This window comes from Amphiprion ocellaris, chromosome 9 (assembly GCF_022539595.1).
Source record: "Amphiprion ocellaris isolate individual 3 ecotype Okinawa chromosome 9, ASM2253959v1, whole genome shotgun sequence".
Classification (NCBI taxonomy): Eukaryota; Metazoa; Chordata; class Actinopteri; family Pomacentridae; genus Amphiprion; species Amphiprion ocellaris.
In genome coordinates, this window is record NC_072774.1 from 15,831,400 (window position 1) to 15,847,394 (window position 15,995).

Below are 15,995 nucleotides of genomic sequence, written 5' to 3' on the forward strand. Positions count from 1 at the left end.
AAAGGAAGAAAAGGAAGTGGGGCAAGTGCAGAGGAAGTTTGAAATAAAAACTTTCTGGCAGGAAAAGGAAGTAAAAAATTTAAACTATTGGAAAATGAAGATGAAAGTAAGAAGGAAGAGAAGAAGGATGAAAAGTTTAAGGACGGCCAGGAGGTGGAAGGAGAGTAAAGTAGGAAAAGGTGGTATGGATGAGGAAAAAGAGGAAAAATATGTCTTGGAATATGAAAAAGTGCGGAATAAATAATGGAAAAGAGGGAATAGAACAAAAGGTCAGAAGTCCGAGGGGAAGGGAAAGATGGTAGAAGAAGAGATCTGGAGAGGGGTGAGGAGGGGGTCAAAGAAGGGCTGAAAGAAAAAGTTGGTTAAAAAGTCCGAAAATAGAAAAAAAAGTAGGAAAAGCTTTATGAAAAGGAAGGATGGAGAGAAGAGGAAGTGGGAAGCGTTTTGGGAAAACGAGGGAGGGAAGGGAGGAGGGGTGAGGATGTGTGGGAGAAGAGGAGGGGGTCATCAACAATCCTCTGTTTTTTTTCTCCTTTCTCCCTCCTCCCCAGATGATGAGAAGGCTGCCGAGCGCGCTGCACACACCCGCCGTGCGTTTGTTTCCTCTGTCAGCCACCAAGTGCCCAACGAAGCTCCGCTCCGCTCCGAGCCAAACCGCGCCGAGCCGAGCCACGGCTTGCGTCTGTGCGCCCCCGAAGGTCTCCCTCGCCTCCACCACCACCACCGCCACCCCACCCTCGCCTCGCCTCGCCGTCTGCGACCGCTGTTTAGTGGCAATGGAGCCGTAGCCATCCTCATCAGTGCGCTGAACTGTACCGAGCGAGCGAACTAGCGGCGGAGACAGCTGAGACCGAGCGGGCATGGAGGAGAAGCGCAGGGAGGCTGGAGTCTAGACTGCACGCAAATCAAAACACCAACCGCTTGTCCGGATTACTTTTTCTTGCAACGTTGACTCTGAACTCTCTTATTAGAATTTAAAGTCGAGGATTTTCTTATTTCTTGTCCGATCATCCGAGGCTTTCACTGCGCTGCGAGGATGCAGGGGAAGGAGGCGAGCGTTTGCACGGGATGCTGGAGACTAACGCTGCTGTCGTGCGTCCTGGCTCTGCACTTGATCCCGCCGTCCGTGCACGGTAAGAAACTGCCCCTTCACTGTGCATTTAAATCATGCAAGAACATCTATTGCTCAAATTTCATTTTTGCTGGTGCAGCACGTCCCTGCTGTGGATTTAGGGGACCTTCGCACACTCCCACAGGGCAGCCAGAAAGGAGGTCAGTGAGGCTCGGATTGTAGGTTAGGAAGCACTTCACACTCAATTGATAGAAAGGTGGTCAGGAAAGTTAAAAAAAAAAAAAAAAATTCTTAACATCTTAATGGCCTCTTCATACACTGCGAACTGTAAATAAATCAGATTTTATAGAATCCATTCTTGAAAGTATGGATTTTACGCACATTTTTATTGATATTAGCGCGAATGTAATCTCTATATTATACTTTAGGAGACAAAATCATGATGATCAAGGCTCACTGTTGAACACTGGGTCGCTGTAGGGGTTATGTAGAAATGCCACAGGGGACAAAAATGGCATTAGGCAAAATTAGGTCAACATATAGACGTAAGTGTACAATATGAGTCCTTATGGAGACACCAGAGAGGTAACAATGAGGTCAGTGTGGACAGACTGCAAAGATATTGTTTAAATATTGTTATATCCCTCCATGAGGTGATATCGTAGAGAAATCTTAGGATATGCACGCACAATAAGGTCACAATCAGCTCAGTGTGCACTCACTGTAAGTCACCATACAGCAGAGGGGGGTTAAAATACCGTTTAACTCCCCCCAACGCTGAAGGAATACCGATGGAACAGCACAGCGGCATAGTAGGAGCCAATCACAGCAAAATCAGGTCACTAAACCGGCACTTGGAGTACTGCAGTCGCACAATAAGCCACTGCAGGAATATTATTGGAAGAATTTGGAGATTTGTGACAGGGTCCAGTCGATGCAGTAAACCGGACCCCGGAGGCGCACTGGCACTACAGCGACACAAAGGCGAGGATTAGGGCCGGGGGGATCTGATGAATAATTCATGAAGGGATCTGAGGAGACATTCTGATACAGAGAGGAAAAGGGAAAGAAAAAAAAACACGCACGCACACCAGGGTAAACATTAAAAAAAGACACAGAGGCTCTCTCCCTGTCTCTGTCTGCTGCTTTCCGTGTCTCTGTCTGAGATTCATTGCGCACGGCGGGCTACATTACTGTCAGATTAATAATACAGAATCGTGCACGAGATGAAATCAGTCTGGCATAATAATCTAATATAATCTGGTTGATTCTTTTCATAGCGCTGGCTGGAACTCATGGGGGGAGATTGTAAAGGTGAAGTCCAAAAAATATATTGTTTTATTGTGTTTGACTTGGAGCTGCAGAATCTGTCTGGAAGGTTGGAACATCCAGTGTTCCCTTTGAGCTGAACATTAGAGCCAAACCTCATGATTTAACACCAAATTTTGTCATTTCATCCATCAACCTTTGCTCCAGTTTTCTCCACTAATTACATGGATGTGAATGTTTTTCTTCTGTATAAGGCTTGTCTTAAATATGTTTAAGCATCTAAGAGTTCCTCTCTGATCATTTAAACCCCTGAATACTCATCTGTGAATATCAAAATTACATACTTCGATTTTTTTTTTCCATGAAAATAATCCCTTCCTGGCTTAGATGGATGTCTCTTCCCACCCATCCACCCCTTCTCACTGCATCTCCAGCTCACCAGTTCACCTACAACTGGGCTCAAACACATTAAACTGCTGTATTGTACAGCACACAATGACTAGTAAGACTGTAATAATTCAGCCCTACACATTCCAGTCGGAAACCAATTCTTAATAAGAATAATGACTTGGACAAGCTGACAGGCTTGATTCCTTACAGTTGTTATATATGAAACCTTGGCTGTCAGAATCTATGTTTTTGAGACTGTCATCAGTTCATCAGCCGTGATTGGCATTGATTAGTTAATTTGCTCAAGAGTAAAGCACCATATGAATGTGTTCACAAGGTTAAAAACTTGATTTTCAGTAGAGGAGGTCTTTAAAAGCTTGTTTAGACAGTGTTGTGTACTTAAATATCAGAACATTGTGTGGAATATTTGGCCTTGGGATTTACTCATTTGCTTACCCAGGTTATATCAGACACCACCACAAGGCCTCCAAATAATTAGATGATGAAAATCCACCCGCCAGCAATTCTGAGGCTCATAAGTTAATACATTTTGAAAAAGCAAAAAAAAGTGATGGGATAAATGATGGGGTTTATGTACTGGAGCTATTTCTTGGTTGCCTGATACCATTAGCATCCATTTCATGCTTTCCATGTCTACATGGATGATGTAAACTTCATCATCCACCCAGATCTATGAGAATCCATGTCAACTCCTCTGTGGACGTCTGTGTGCAGCCCAAAATATGTGACTTCATGAACAGTCTGCACTGCAAGCACGCCAAGTCCCATAGTCCAGAAAAGCAAATGTTGCTTAAGACAAATGCCTGTTATGTGGAGAGACTGTGTGAGGAGATTTTGTTTTCGCTCAAAATCAGTAGGAAGTCCTAAATTCTCCAGAAATCCTGTGCTATGTCCACCCAGCGCTCGGCACACCTCAGAAATATTTGCTTTGACGGTGCTTCGGCTCCCTTTGTAACTTGCTGCTATATCTTGTAAAAAAGCACAAAGTCACAGCCTTTTAGAAGCGTCCACAGGAGCCTTGTGTGCTTTTCTGTGTTCAATATGGAGGGCAGAGTGACCGACTGAGGCATATCTATTGTAGTATGAACAGAACCACAGGTGCGACTGCTGTCCACTTTCACAGTCTGTAACAGTCATGCAGATATGAACGCACCATGCCATGGCCTTAAAGCTATTCCATTAAAGGCACATATTAATATTGGTTAAAACTGTAAAGTCAAATAAGAACATCTAATATCAAAGATGAAAAATGCTCATTGACCTGGTTATTGACCAAAACTAGCTATGTCTCACTTTAACCTTCCATCTGGTACGATATAGCGCTGACAATATAAATTGTTGAAAATGAGTGTGTATTATTTAAAACAAGGCAGAAAAACTGCAGATGGCTGCACTGGAATCAAGAAAAATTACCCGACAGCTACACTAGCAGCTCTGTGAGGCTGTAGGGGCTGCACTGCTTTGAACTAAATGATGACTGTGTTATGTTTAGTTTACCATGTTTGCTGTTTTATCTAAGCACCAGAGGAAAGATCACCAAAATCGCTTGAATTGATCCTCTGGCTACAATGAATGTCTAAAAAAAAAGGCAGTACCTTGAACAGTTGCTGAGATAATTCAGTCTGAACCAAAGTGAAGGACTGACATTACCATCCGTGGGGTTGGCGTGACTAAAAGTGTGCTGATAAGGTGGAGATTTTTCCGGTTTTTGGAGGTCGGTGTTGGATATTAAGATAATAAAAAATGCAGTGTGATCCTCTTAAACTCAAATTTTTTTAGCACAAATAAACCCTCAGGGATGTGTTTGTTTTTTTTTTTTTGTCATTTTTCATCATTCCTGCAGCGGGGATTTGCTGTCAGCTCAAACTCAGGTGGATGTATTAAAGAGGTTGACAGATCTGGTGCAGACAACGTAAAACAACCTTGGGCTAACCCTCCTCCTCCTCTTCTCCCCCTCTTCCCCTTTACCCGTCCACACACACCATCGCCACACACACACATATTTTCTGGCTTCACCGGTGAAGTGAGGAGGCGGCAGCTTGCCCCACATCTGTGAATGATGCTCAGACGACCAAGGCCGACTGCCCCGAACTGACAACAGCCGACCAGAATGCTGTCACTCATTTCCTTTCGGCTTTTTCTTTTTTTCCTCCGGTGGCCATTTGCAATCCTCCTCTGTCTGTGCATTTAAAGGCTGATGATATGCCTCTCGCCTCCTCTCCTCCTCCCCCACCCCCTTCCAACCACCGGTTAAGGTAGTGGATGTGTGATGGACAGAGCGATGGCGTCTGGTGCTCGTTTCTGCAACGAAAGTCATGCATGTACGCAGTTTCTCCTCGTCTTACCCTCTCCCTTCATCTTTGTCCTCCTCCTTCTCTTCCTCCTCTCCCTGTCTTTTCTCTCCTCTGGCCCGCTGACACATATCTGCTAGTTGACAGATTATCTTTGATGTGCACTGGGTTAATCTTCAAGCCAAATCCTCCCTCCATGACTCCACTAACCCGATTCAGCCTTTTTTTTTCTTTTTTTTTTTTTTTGCTAAAACGCTAGAAAAACAAAAATGACTCAAAACAACAATCAGAAAATTGCTCCATCTATAGCTCTGATTATCGGTGAACAATGGCTTTGCACTGTCTCACCCTCCTCCTCTTGGTCTCCATGGAAACCACACACATCCATTGGCTCTGGCCGGCAGAACAGTGTGTTCATATCGCCGCCATAATGTGTTCTCGCTTTGAATTTCATTAAGCTGAAAATGTTGGTTGGATTTTGGCTCACGCTCGCATGTCTTGCCAAGTCTAGTGGCTCGGCGCCTACTGGCCATGTATGAGGGTATATGTGTGTGTGTGTGTGTGTGTGTGTGTCTCCAAAGCCGCTAGCAATGGGTGTAGTCCATCATTACCAGCTCTAATTTGTAGATGATATCATTATTTGTGCTGGTTTATTCAACATTTCTGCATAATGATTTCAGATGCTGCACGGCGTATTTGATTTCTAGCAGATTAATGTTGGCTGTGCAAACATCCCAGCTTTCAATCAAATCAGAATTCCAGAGAGAAGCGGCATGCTCGAGTACATTTTTTTTCTTTAAAGTCCCACTATATGTCGCCTTGTGAAGCATTCACCGTTCGTCTTGCTGCTTTTTACCTGGTCAAAGTGTTCGTGTGTGCTCGGGATTTTTCTAAACCTTGCTTGTAATCATCAAAAGTGAATGTTGGCGTTTGATGCTTTTGAGCACCAAAAGAATGAAGCATGGACATGTAGAGGAGTCGGAATTGATGGCTGACAGTTCATCAGATTACTTCACATAACATGTCCAGTCAGGACGATAATGAGCAGTTCCTGTTAGGAGTGTGACAGCAAATGGAAACACTGCAGTGATGTCCATTTTGTTTTCCCCTGAATCAGAACAATGAGTCTGTGACACAGAGACACAGAAAACATCAGTACAAACAAATGTTCAGCACAATTAGCGGAGTTCGCCTTTAACTTAAAAGTTTTATTTTGCTACATTAAGCTTTTTGTCTTCCTTAAGCACACTTTAAAGTGCGGGCCTGACAACCTGGGAATCAAACCACTAAACTTAAACTTAAAGCCCAACCTGCTCTGCCTCTCGAGGAGCCTAAATCAGAGTGGCCATTTATGGCCAGCCATTTATCTGCAGGAAGACTCTGCAAGATCTTCCCTTGTCTTGTCATACAGGCATTTAAAAAAATGAGATGATGGCAAATGACACAACACTGAGTAATCAGAGGCTTTGTTATTAAAGCGCAATAAGCTTCAGTTTGTCAGCTGTTGAAAATAACAATAAAGTATGATTGATACAAATGAGGCATGTGTGGTTGAATTTCCGGTAAGTTACTGTAATACAGATACAAATTCACACAACAGAGACTCATTTAGACACTAACCGATACATGCAACTGAAGAACCTTTTTACCTGTAGACTTATTCTAAATATGCAAATGCTGTATATTCAGTGGCTCAGGGACGGTGACTTGTGCATATTTAGAAGATTCTATCCTCTCATGTTAGTATTTATTTATTTTTTACCATTAGTAAGTGTTTTCGCCCCGAGAAACGAAGAGGGACATCAACTTTCCTCACATCTCTAAACTGGGATCAGTGGTGGCTATTGTGTACCTCATCCTGGATAAATCCGTTTGTTTGGAAACTAAGTGATCCTAATCTCATTTGTAATTTCCTCCCACCTGGATCTGCCTGCAGGCCAACATTAGCATACGTAGGTGGCCACAGGCTCGACCCGACCAGCTGCTGGCTTCTCTCTCTGTGTTGCTGTTATGTTTGTGATGCAGACAGCCTGTATACTGTACAGGGAGGTGTGTGTGTGTGTGTGTGTGTGTGTGTGTGTGTGTGTGTGTGTGTGTGTGTTCCTCCTCCTACTACAAAGTAACAAGGATCGATGAAATGGCTTGAAATCTGGAGTGTGCATTGTGCCAGGAGTAAGTTTGTTAGCCACAGCTTTAGATATGTGACCACAGCATAACACAGGCACGATTTGGGGGGGAAATGTCATAAATTAAGCTTTAAACAACCAAAACTTTGGTTTTGTTTTGGTCACTACTTTTAAAGAATCATTAGCTGTCATTATTCCTAATAGCAGGCAAGCTTGAGCAACAAATTCTTGAAAATAAAATGCTATAATCTTTTGAGTTACCTCTTGTAAGGTAGTTTTCAGTGTTAAACAGTGTCTGACATTTGCCTGTTAGATGTTTAAGATGGCAAATAAAGGTGGATACTGTATTGTTTAATGTTGTCTAGCTGATCAGCCCACTGTGTGTAGAGTCACCTGGGGTTATTTTGCAGAAGCCTGGTATTTTTAATTTGGTCAAGGTAAACGCAGTGGACAGCTGATGGCTGTTCACTGTGGGTGGCACTTGTGCTGCAACATTTCTGCTGCTTTCAGATGGCTGCAGAGATTGAATGAACAGCAGGGGAAGCTTTTTATACATAAAGCAGCTGTGGGTAACAGATACTTTAAGAGGCGCTCATTAATTACTAGATGAACGGTGACCACTTTCCTGCTCGCTTCAATCACATTTATTCATTAATGGTAGTTTAAGCGGGTTTGCTGATTGGACTGTGGTTAATTTTACACATTTTATGCAACATTTCAATTTATTTTCTACAGTTATTTAGTTGGTTCTGGTCAATAAAATCACCAAAGTGGCAGTTGTTTTGTTGTGCCAGAATGAATGTCCCACCTGAGACACCTGCCCCTCAGTGCCACTCACCTGGCCTTGTTTTAAACATGAGATCGAGTCAAAACACTCATAGAGTGAGTCAACAAATACAGCAGAATTAACAGAATCCACCTACCTATGAATTACTGCCCTCATCTGACATTTTTTTCTGGCTGTGGTGTTCACTGATGGCTTTGTTTGTTGTTTATTTAATGTTTCTTTGTAGAGTTACAAATACACGACATGAAACACTGCCACATATAAGGGCCTGGCTGGTATTAAACATTTTTCCAGTTATCAGTGTTATTGTTTTTTATCCAATCCAGGTGTTGAATTTAGAAATGCAGTTGTTTGATACTAATGCAGAGGCCTCTCTCTAACTGGTGTCACCATTCTTTGGACTCATGTCCTGCCCACAGTACGATCAGATCAGTCACACATCACGACACTAGAAATAATAGGAATAGCAAATAAACACTGAGGGATAAATGTTGAAAAGTTGCCTTTTGGTAAAACATATCTCATCCGAAAAATAAGGCAAAGGCATCTCAGTGGCATTTTGTGATGGAGTTGGTGTAAATTTTGACACCAAGAATTTCAAATGCTTGCCGTTCGGCCCCTAAAACTTACCACACCCTTCATTACCAGAGCTAGTTTTCAATGAATGACCAAGTTTAGAGAAAGACTTGAGAATAGAGATGTCATCATCTCACATACTGAGCCATAACTCCACTTTAAAAAAAAGAAAGAAAATGTAACAGAATAATGATTGCCACATTTGACATGTGAAGTCCACTTAGTAAAAAATACTAACTCTTAAACAGTAACATTTCATTGATCCATGTGAAGCATAAAGGGGAAACAGCAATTTATGTTGCAGTTTCAAAAAAACTGACATTGGCGAAATCCAAACAACTGATTTGTTCAGAAATAAGAAATCAGACTTTAACAAAATGGCAATTCAGTATGAAGACAGCGTAAAAGACATTTAACAACAACAGCACAAAAAAATCAGTATTCTTCTATGACTCACTCGTGTCACCCAGTGTCCCTTTGTGCCACTGTTTCTCCTCCAGGTGGTCGCCCTTCACAGCGTCCAGGTGTTTCTTGCTGCAGCTCTGACTCACAGGTGTGACAGTTTTTCGTGGCGTAGTCGCCCTTGGTGGTGGTCCTCTAGAAGTTTTGGGTTTTTTTAATTGCAGGTGAAGAAGGTCATTAAAAAAAGTTTCATGAGCAGTCTGACGGGACAGGATGCTCCTATACATCTTGGCTTAAAGACGAAACGGTGGTGATGACGTATGTGTGCTTTTTAGCAGTGCTGAGTTAGCGTTGTTCTCAAACTCTGGATGCCCTTCAACAGCAATTTCCATGTTTCTGTCTTCATGCTGGCAGTGTGTGTGAACCAAAGGGAGAAAAATATGGAAAATGGAATGTTTTTACTTCACGCCTAGGCTTGCACCTGTCTCTTTGTGTTAACGTGTGCTGCACTGTGGCTGCTTTCGGTTGTGTATAGTTTAAAAGGTGTGTGTTTTGGGGTGTTTCATGTAGGTGCAAAACTGCCTGTGTGTACGTCCTTGGAAAAGCGAGTCATCGAGTTCATTCTCGTGCACCAGCTCTCTTCTCCTCGTCTGGCTGTGCACGCTCCATCCTCTATCTACCTCTATCATATTAGCATTCGGTCCGCCCATCACACCCTTCTGTGAACACGTACACACACACACAGGCACACACATGCACACACATGCACGCACGCACACACCTATCGTGGCAACATACTAGGTTCAGTAGAAAGACGGATAATTAGACAGCTGGTTTTCTTTGGTTTGTGTGACGCTGTTGTCCTTTGTGTGGTGAGTTTGCTTCCCTGTTTATGGTAACACTCGCATGATGGATTAGCAGCAACCTGAAAAACTATTCAGTGAATGAATCAGGTAATATAATAGCAATCTCCTTTTTTAAGTAAATGTCAAAATATTTGTTGGTTCAAGCGTTTGGACGTTACTTATAGTTTCATGTGAGTATTGGTTTGATCCAACATGAAATTTAAGAACATCTTCTTACCCTTTGGGAAGCCATCATGAGTGGGGTTTTTTTGTTGTTGTTTTTTTTTTTTTTTTACATTCAACAGAATTGACAGGATAAACGTGAAACCTTGACAGCGCGGAACATAGAGTCAGCAGCAGCAGAGCTTTATATTGTTTTAAACAACAACATCAGATATTTCAGCATACAAGTGGTATAGCCTACGGTGATAATTATGTGAGGAGAGGGAGGAGGTCGGGGTAAATGGATCGGTCAAAACGCCAGACTGTACTTTGGAGATCGCTATATGTTTCACCAACCATCATTTACATTACGAGAGGCATCACTTGCATATTTAACAATTTTCTGAAACTATCTGATATTCAGATGCCCTTCTTGCTGGGATTGGCCAATTTAATTCAATTTCAATTCAATTTTATGTATATAGCGCCAGTTACAGGTCAAATTGTCTCATGACACTTTACAGAACCCATATGCCTGACCCACCAGAGCAAGCCCTAAGGTGACAGTGGCAAGAAAAACAGCCTTTTAACGGGGAACAAGCCTTGAGCAGAACCCGGCTCTTTATGTGGGGGGACCCATCTGCCTGCTGGCTGGAGGGTTGAGAGGGACAGGAGAGGTAGAGAGGTGGAGAGGTGGAGAGTGGGATGGATGGGAGAAGAGGCGGTGGGGAACAAGGAACATATATCACACAGTTGGATACATGTATGATAAGCTAGATGATACGTGCAAAGTACAAGCTAACATTGAAATTGAGCCAAGGTATGCAAGTATGTGTTGTATGTGTGCGGATGCAGATCTCGTTGGGTTTGCAGCGCCGCATCAACCCTAGCGAGGCTGAGACCGTTTCCATAGCAACACATCCTTCCTCCATCCCACCACCTGTGGAGTCAGAAATGAAAGGATTTATGTGATGGAAGGAGGGGGGAAAAAGCTAGAGCCAGAAAGCATGTGAGAAAAAGAGCAAAAACAAATAAGGCGGAAAATGACAGGAGGAGTAAAAGAGGAAGGATTTCAAGAACGAAAAGGAGATTGGAGGAGACAGACGACATGACTGACATTTGTAATGTAAGATGTGGGGTGATGGCCAGGACATGAGGAGGTGGAAAGGCAGAGAGAGAACAGCGAAGGAAAAGGATGAGTGAAAGACAGAGAGAGAGTGAGGAAGAGTGAGAATGCAGACCTGTGCATTTCTGCTTTATATCGATATTAATGAGCAGCGCTGAGGAAAGATAAAGAAGCCTGGTGTCTTATTCATTAGAGTGAGTGTGGGAACAGGAAGAGAGATGGGAATGTGTGTGTGTGGTTCTCTTGAGATTCAGGTATTTGAAGCTGAAATCAATGAGAATGAGTTTAAGCGGCTCTCACTCACTGCTTCATCTGCATTCACTCTGGCTGGCTGGTCCTGTCTGTGGTCGGCACAGTGTGACTATTTATATAAACTGTAGTAAAATCATCCCTCCTGTGTGCATAATGAGTAGTGTTACTGCGAGAAAAATTCTGAAATCCATTGAGAGAAACACAGATTTTTGATTTTGCAGTACATTTACAGGTGTCATATTTTAAAATTCCTATTATGACAGGAAATAGACCACAACAAAAATGCGGATTGTGCCACCTTTAAGGAAGGTCAAAAAGAGTGTGAGATAGAGAAAATGAAAGAAAAAGCTAGAGAGAGATAGTCACACATCTACCTCTGCACACTTGGGCAAAAGCTGCAAGACATGCTATTTAAAAATTATTTTAAAAAAGTGTCATAAGTAGTCTCCCCCGTTTCTGTCAGGTGAAAGTTGTGGGGGCAGAGGAATTCAGATCCTGTTCGACAGGCACTTAGTTTGAAGCAAACTGATGCCTTAACACGACATGATGCCTCTGACAGGTCAGATCTCTAGTTGTCTACTTAAATAAGGATACATCTCAACATGAGTACTATCATACTCTATGGTGTGCCAGAAAAGGATGTGGCATGTCCCAGTACGTAGTATGTCATAAGCAATATGTCCAAAATGCCTGGATTCCTGGACCACATTTAGTCACATTTTTCAGTGTATCAGCCAGCATGCTGTTTTGGTCATCCTGACCCACAATCCTCTGTGCAGCGGAAGATACATCACATACATCTCAATGTCTCATGCAAGTATAAACAAGGTTGAGTCACTGGGAGCACACTGACGGATGTATAAGCACGACGATCAAAGCTTAAGGCGACAAAGTTGTATCACCCAATTATATGCACACTTCATGCAACAGTACGTACTTTGCAAGAACAGCTGTAGTACACGAGTAAATCAGCAAATATGTGCTTTGGAGCACAGCCCATGTTTGTGCTGCTGAGTCAGTGTGCAGGTGTTGCTGTTATTTTGTAGATTATAGCTTCATGTGATCTAAGTATAATTATTTGCTTTCAGTGCATTTATGAAGTGGCGTCCGAGAGCTTCACGATGTTTCCTAGAGTTGATACGTTTCTAGTTCAAGCTGTCGCTTTTTTGTCACAGTTTGCATTTACTTGATTGAATTGCATGGTTTCTTCTTATTGACAATTTAGAGTTGCTTCATATTCAGTGTAACCACTTCTGTGGACATGATTGGATGCATATACATGCAAATTTTGCTACTGCCCTTGCAAACCTGAAAGACTTCACATGCAACTGAACCCCACAACACTTTATAACTCATAAATAAGATTGGGACCTATTTTCCATTTTTTCTTGGTGAAATAAATGACTGCAGGTAATATGCTGTACCATGGACTTTAATTTACTTGAGAATTTTAAAATGTGTGAAGTTGTCTCTGGCACATTGGTTGTTTTTTCATCTCCAAGAAATTTGTATTTTCATTCAAATAGTGCAATGCAACCTGATTTCTGACCCAAAGTCTTTGCATATTTATCATCAAAAATATGTTATCTGTCTTGGGAACTGCACATTTACATCTATGAAAAATTGTAATTAGATGTCCCATATCAGGTATTCGTGAAAGCATGTTTCGATTCCCCTCCTACTCCTCCAAGACTGACCCTCCATATTGTCTCTACAGGATCTTTTGTTTGTTTGTTGTCTACTGTCCAACCTTTCCCCTTGTCCCTCCAGTCTGGGTCACCAAGCGGGCTGGCGAGCCCTAACTGTCACAACCAATCAGGTTTCTCGTTACAGTCTGCCAGGGCCAATGAGACTCCCCCGGGTCTGTGGGTGGTTTAGTGGCTTCCCCTCTCCAAACTGATCTGGGTTAAACAAAAGGCGAAGCCAGAGGCTCGGCGGCTCGCCAGCGCTGGCTAACTGCACTTGGCCTTGAGGCGCCGTCACCCCAAACAATCAGTCTGACACACACACACACACACACACACACACACACACACACACTCACACACACACAGACACACACACACACACACACACACACACACAAGCCAAACTCTCTCCTCTCATTATGGCCATCCACACCCTTCACCATGAGGAGCTGGAAGCCACCCCAATTACCAGTGGGTTATTCTGGCACAGACAGCACACACTCACACACACTCAAATTCACAAATATAAACAAACTCGCAGACATACAGCGTGAGGAGTGTTCTTATATAATGTTGTTCAATTGTCTCATCTAAAGTTGGAGGGACGCAAACAAAGACACTTTTATTCTGTCTGTTTTGTCTCATTTGGGCCTCAGCTGGTGTGTACCGGACCCAGGCTGAGTCTGAAACTCCGAACTGACTCATTTTGACTGGACCCAACCAGGACCTGACCCTGCCAGCTCTGAGGCTCTAATTGGGTAGAAAACATTGGTCATTGTTGGTTCAGTTAGGCTTTTAAAGTACTAATTTCCAAATCGTGCTCAGCAAATATCTGCTTGTTACCAACTCATGTAGTCCCATTTTGATTTCTTGAAAGAAATCTTAAGAATTGGTTGAGACAATTTCTGTTTTAAATTCAGCATGAACCACAGGTCAGCCATCATCAGTACTTTAGAGGCGTGTCTTACCAATAAAATGCTGCTGAGAAACAACAGTGGACCTTTTAAAACCGAACATTCAAAGTTTATTTCTGACCTTGGAGCCTACAGCTGAGAAACTCCCAGAACATTTAGTAGCAGTTCTGAAGCTTTCAATCACATCACTTGATCTTCATCGTGGAATTTGTTCGGTTAATTGTTGGATGAATTTATTTTTCTGTGCACTTTGAAGACTTCTCATCCATTTTGGGCTGAAAAGATGAGGTGAAAACTCTTTTATTTTCTTTAACCCCTGAAGTCGCAATGGAGAAAACAGTCATATCAAAAGGTCAATTTTGAAATTCTTACGTAGCTCTCAGGAAGATGATATCATATTATTTTAAGCCAAAATGGACAAGAAGGCTTTCAAGTGCTTAGAAAAACAAATCCATAACATCTCAACAAGCATCCATCAGCAGATGAAGATCTTGTGAGATAGCTGAAAGCTTTAGAAGAATCACTGAATGTGATGAAACTGTTTGGTGCTTCTCTGGCGTATTATAGAAATACTGACTTCTGTTTTTACAGCTGTGTGCTTCTGTGCCATGGCAGAACATACCTACAACCTCAGAAAAAAATCTGATAAATATCAGAAATGGGTTAGGCTTAATATAATCAAGACCTGGATTAGCCCCAGCCCTAGCCTTTCAAATCTAACCTGCTCTAAGGAAGGCAATATAACTTTTAAATGTTTTGAGAATTCAGGACAAAGCTGTACCAGATGTGCCAAACCAATCATCAACAAAGTCCTGAAATCCTAATCTTAAAATGTAAAATTCCTTCCCTGATGTTTCATCCACAACCGTCATTCATCATGTATGTATTAACATCTTCTTATTTTAGGCAATTTGGTCATTAAATGTCAGAAAATAGTGAAAAACAATTATTTTCCAAAGCCAAAGAAGATGATTCAAATTCCTAATTTTATTCCATCCGAACTCCAAAAATGTTCAGTTTGCTGTTATATATGGTGAAAAAAAGCAGCGAAACTCCATATTTTACAGGCGGAAACCAGCAAATTTTGTGCATTTTCTTTGAAAAATGACTGAGTCAGTTGTTTGGTTTTCAAATTACCAGTGAATACTATACTTAATAATACATCTAATTAAAATTCTGCAAAATATACATTGAAGCTTATGTGCACAGTTCAATTTGAGCCGTAAATGAAACAGACACTGATTAATTCCTGCCAATGCTCGCAGTCCAGCAGCTCTCTGTGAAACTTCCACAACACATTCATTTAGTGCAACGCTGAGAGATCCGTTGTTGCTGTTTGTCAGCGAATCAAAGTCAGACTTTGTTGACTCGAGTTTGTATTTATTGACACATACAGACGTAACTGGGATTTCACAGCTCACAGATGAACAGTATTTTACACAATAATCACAAAAACCTTCATCCTTTTATCTCTTCTCCAGTGCTGCGGTGTGTCAGTTGTTGTAATTTTCCCTCATATTTACTGAAAGCGATTCTTTTTTTTTTTTGTCTGCATTTGTTCTCATTGTTTAACTCCACAAAAGGGGAGTCAACATTGTATGAGATCGATGCATATTTTAGTCTTGCAGCCAAATATTTTAATATCATGCACTAAATACTGAAAGCGATTCTCCCGTATGGGCCTATTAATTGTTCTCATGTGTGGTATCACTGTGTGCTGTTTGGAAATCATAGCTTTAGATGCTTCATTTTGTGTGTTTATTGCATTCATTTTGAAAGTAAAAGGAATTTGGTTAATTTAGATGTAATAAAGTGCATTTATACTGTATTTGGCATCACTTCTAACAAATGCGTCATTTCCTACATTAACTATATTGCATCAGAACAAACAAAGTGAAGTTGCTGTGTACTGTTGTTATGCAGAACTTACTTTCTGGAGCTGCCACAGAGCCGCCATGCTGCTCCTAAACCAGCTGTCCATCAAAAGGTTCCTCCTCGTTAATCCAATTAAGCTAATGAGGCACTGAAAGGGAGACAACACCACTTAACTGGAACCGAGTCCAGAGATGCTCAG

At 42.0% G+C, this 15,995-nt stretch overlaps 1 protein-coding gene across 9 annotated transcripts in view; it reads left to right on the forward strand.

Moving 5' to 3' along the window:
* The first annotated feature begins 574 nt into the window (after positions 1–574).
* cspg5a (chondroitin sulfate proteoglycan 5a) overlaps positions 575–15,995 on the forward strand; it is an 81,601-nt gene continuing 66,180 nt past the window's right edge. For 3 of the 9 annotated variants that reach the window (XM_023276750.3, XM_023276755.3, XM_055013473.1), the window contains exon 1: positions 578–1,133. In XM_023276750.3, coding sequence (XP_023132518.1) covers positions 1,037–1,133 — 97 coding nt within the window. In that variant the 5' untranslated portion in view covers positions 578–1,036. Of the gene's footprint in view, positions 1,134–15,995 lie in introns of all 9 variants that reach the window. The other 6 variants (XM_023276751.3, XM_023276756.3, XM_055013471.1 and 3 more) reach the window with 4 other exon arrangements.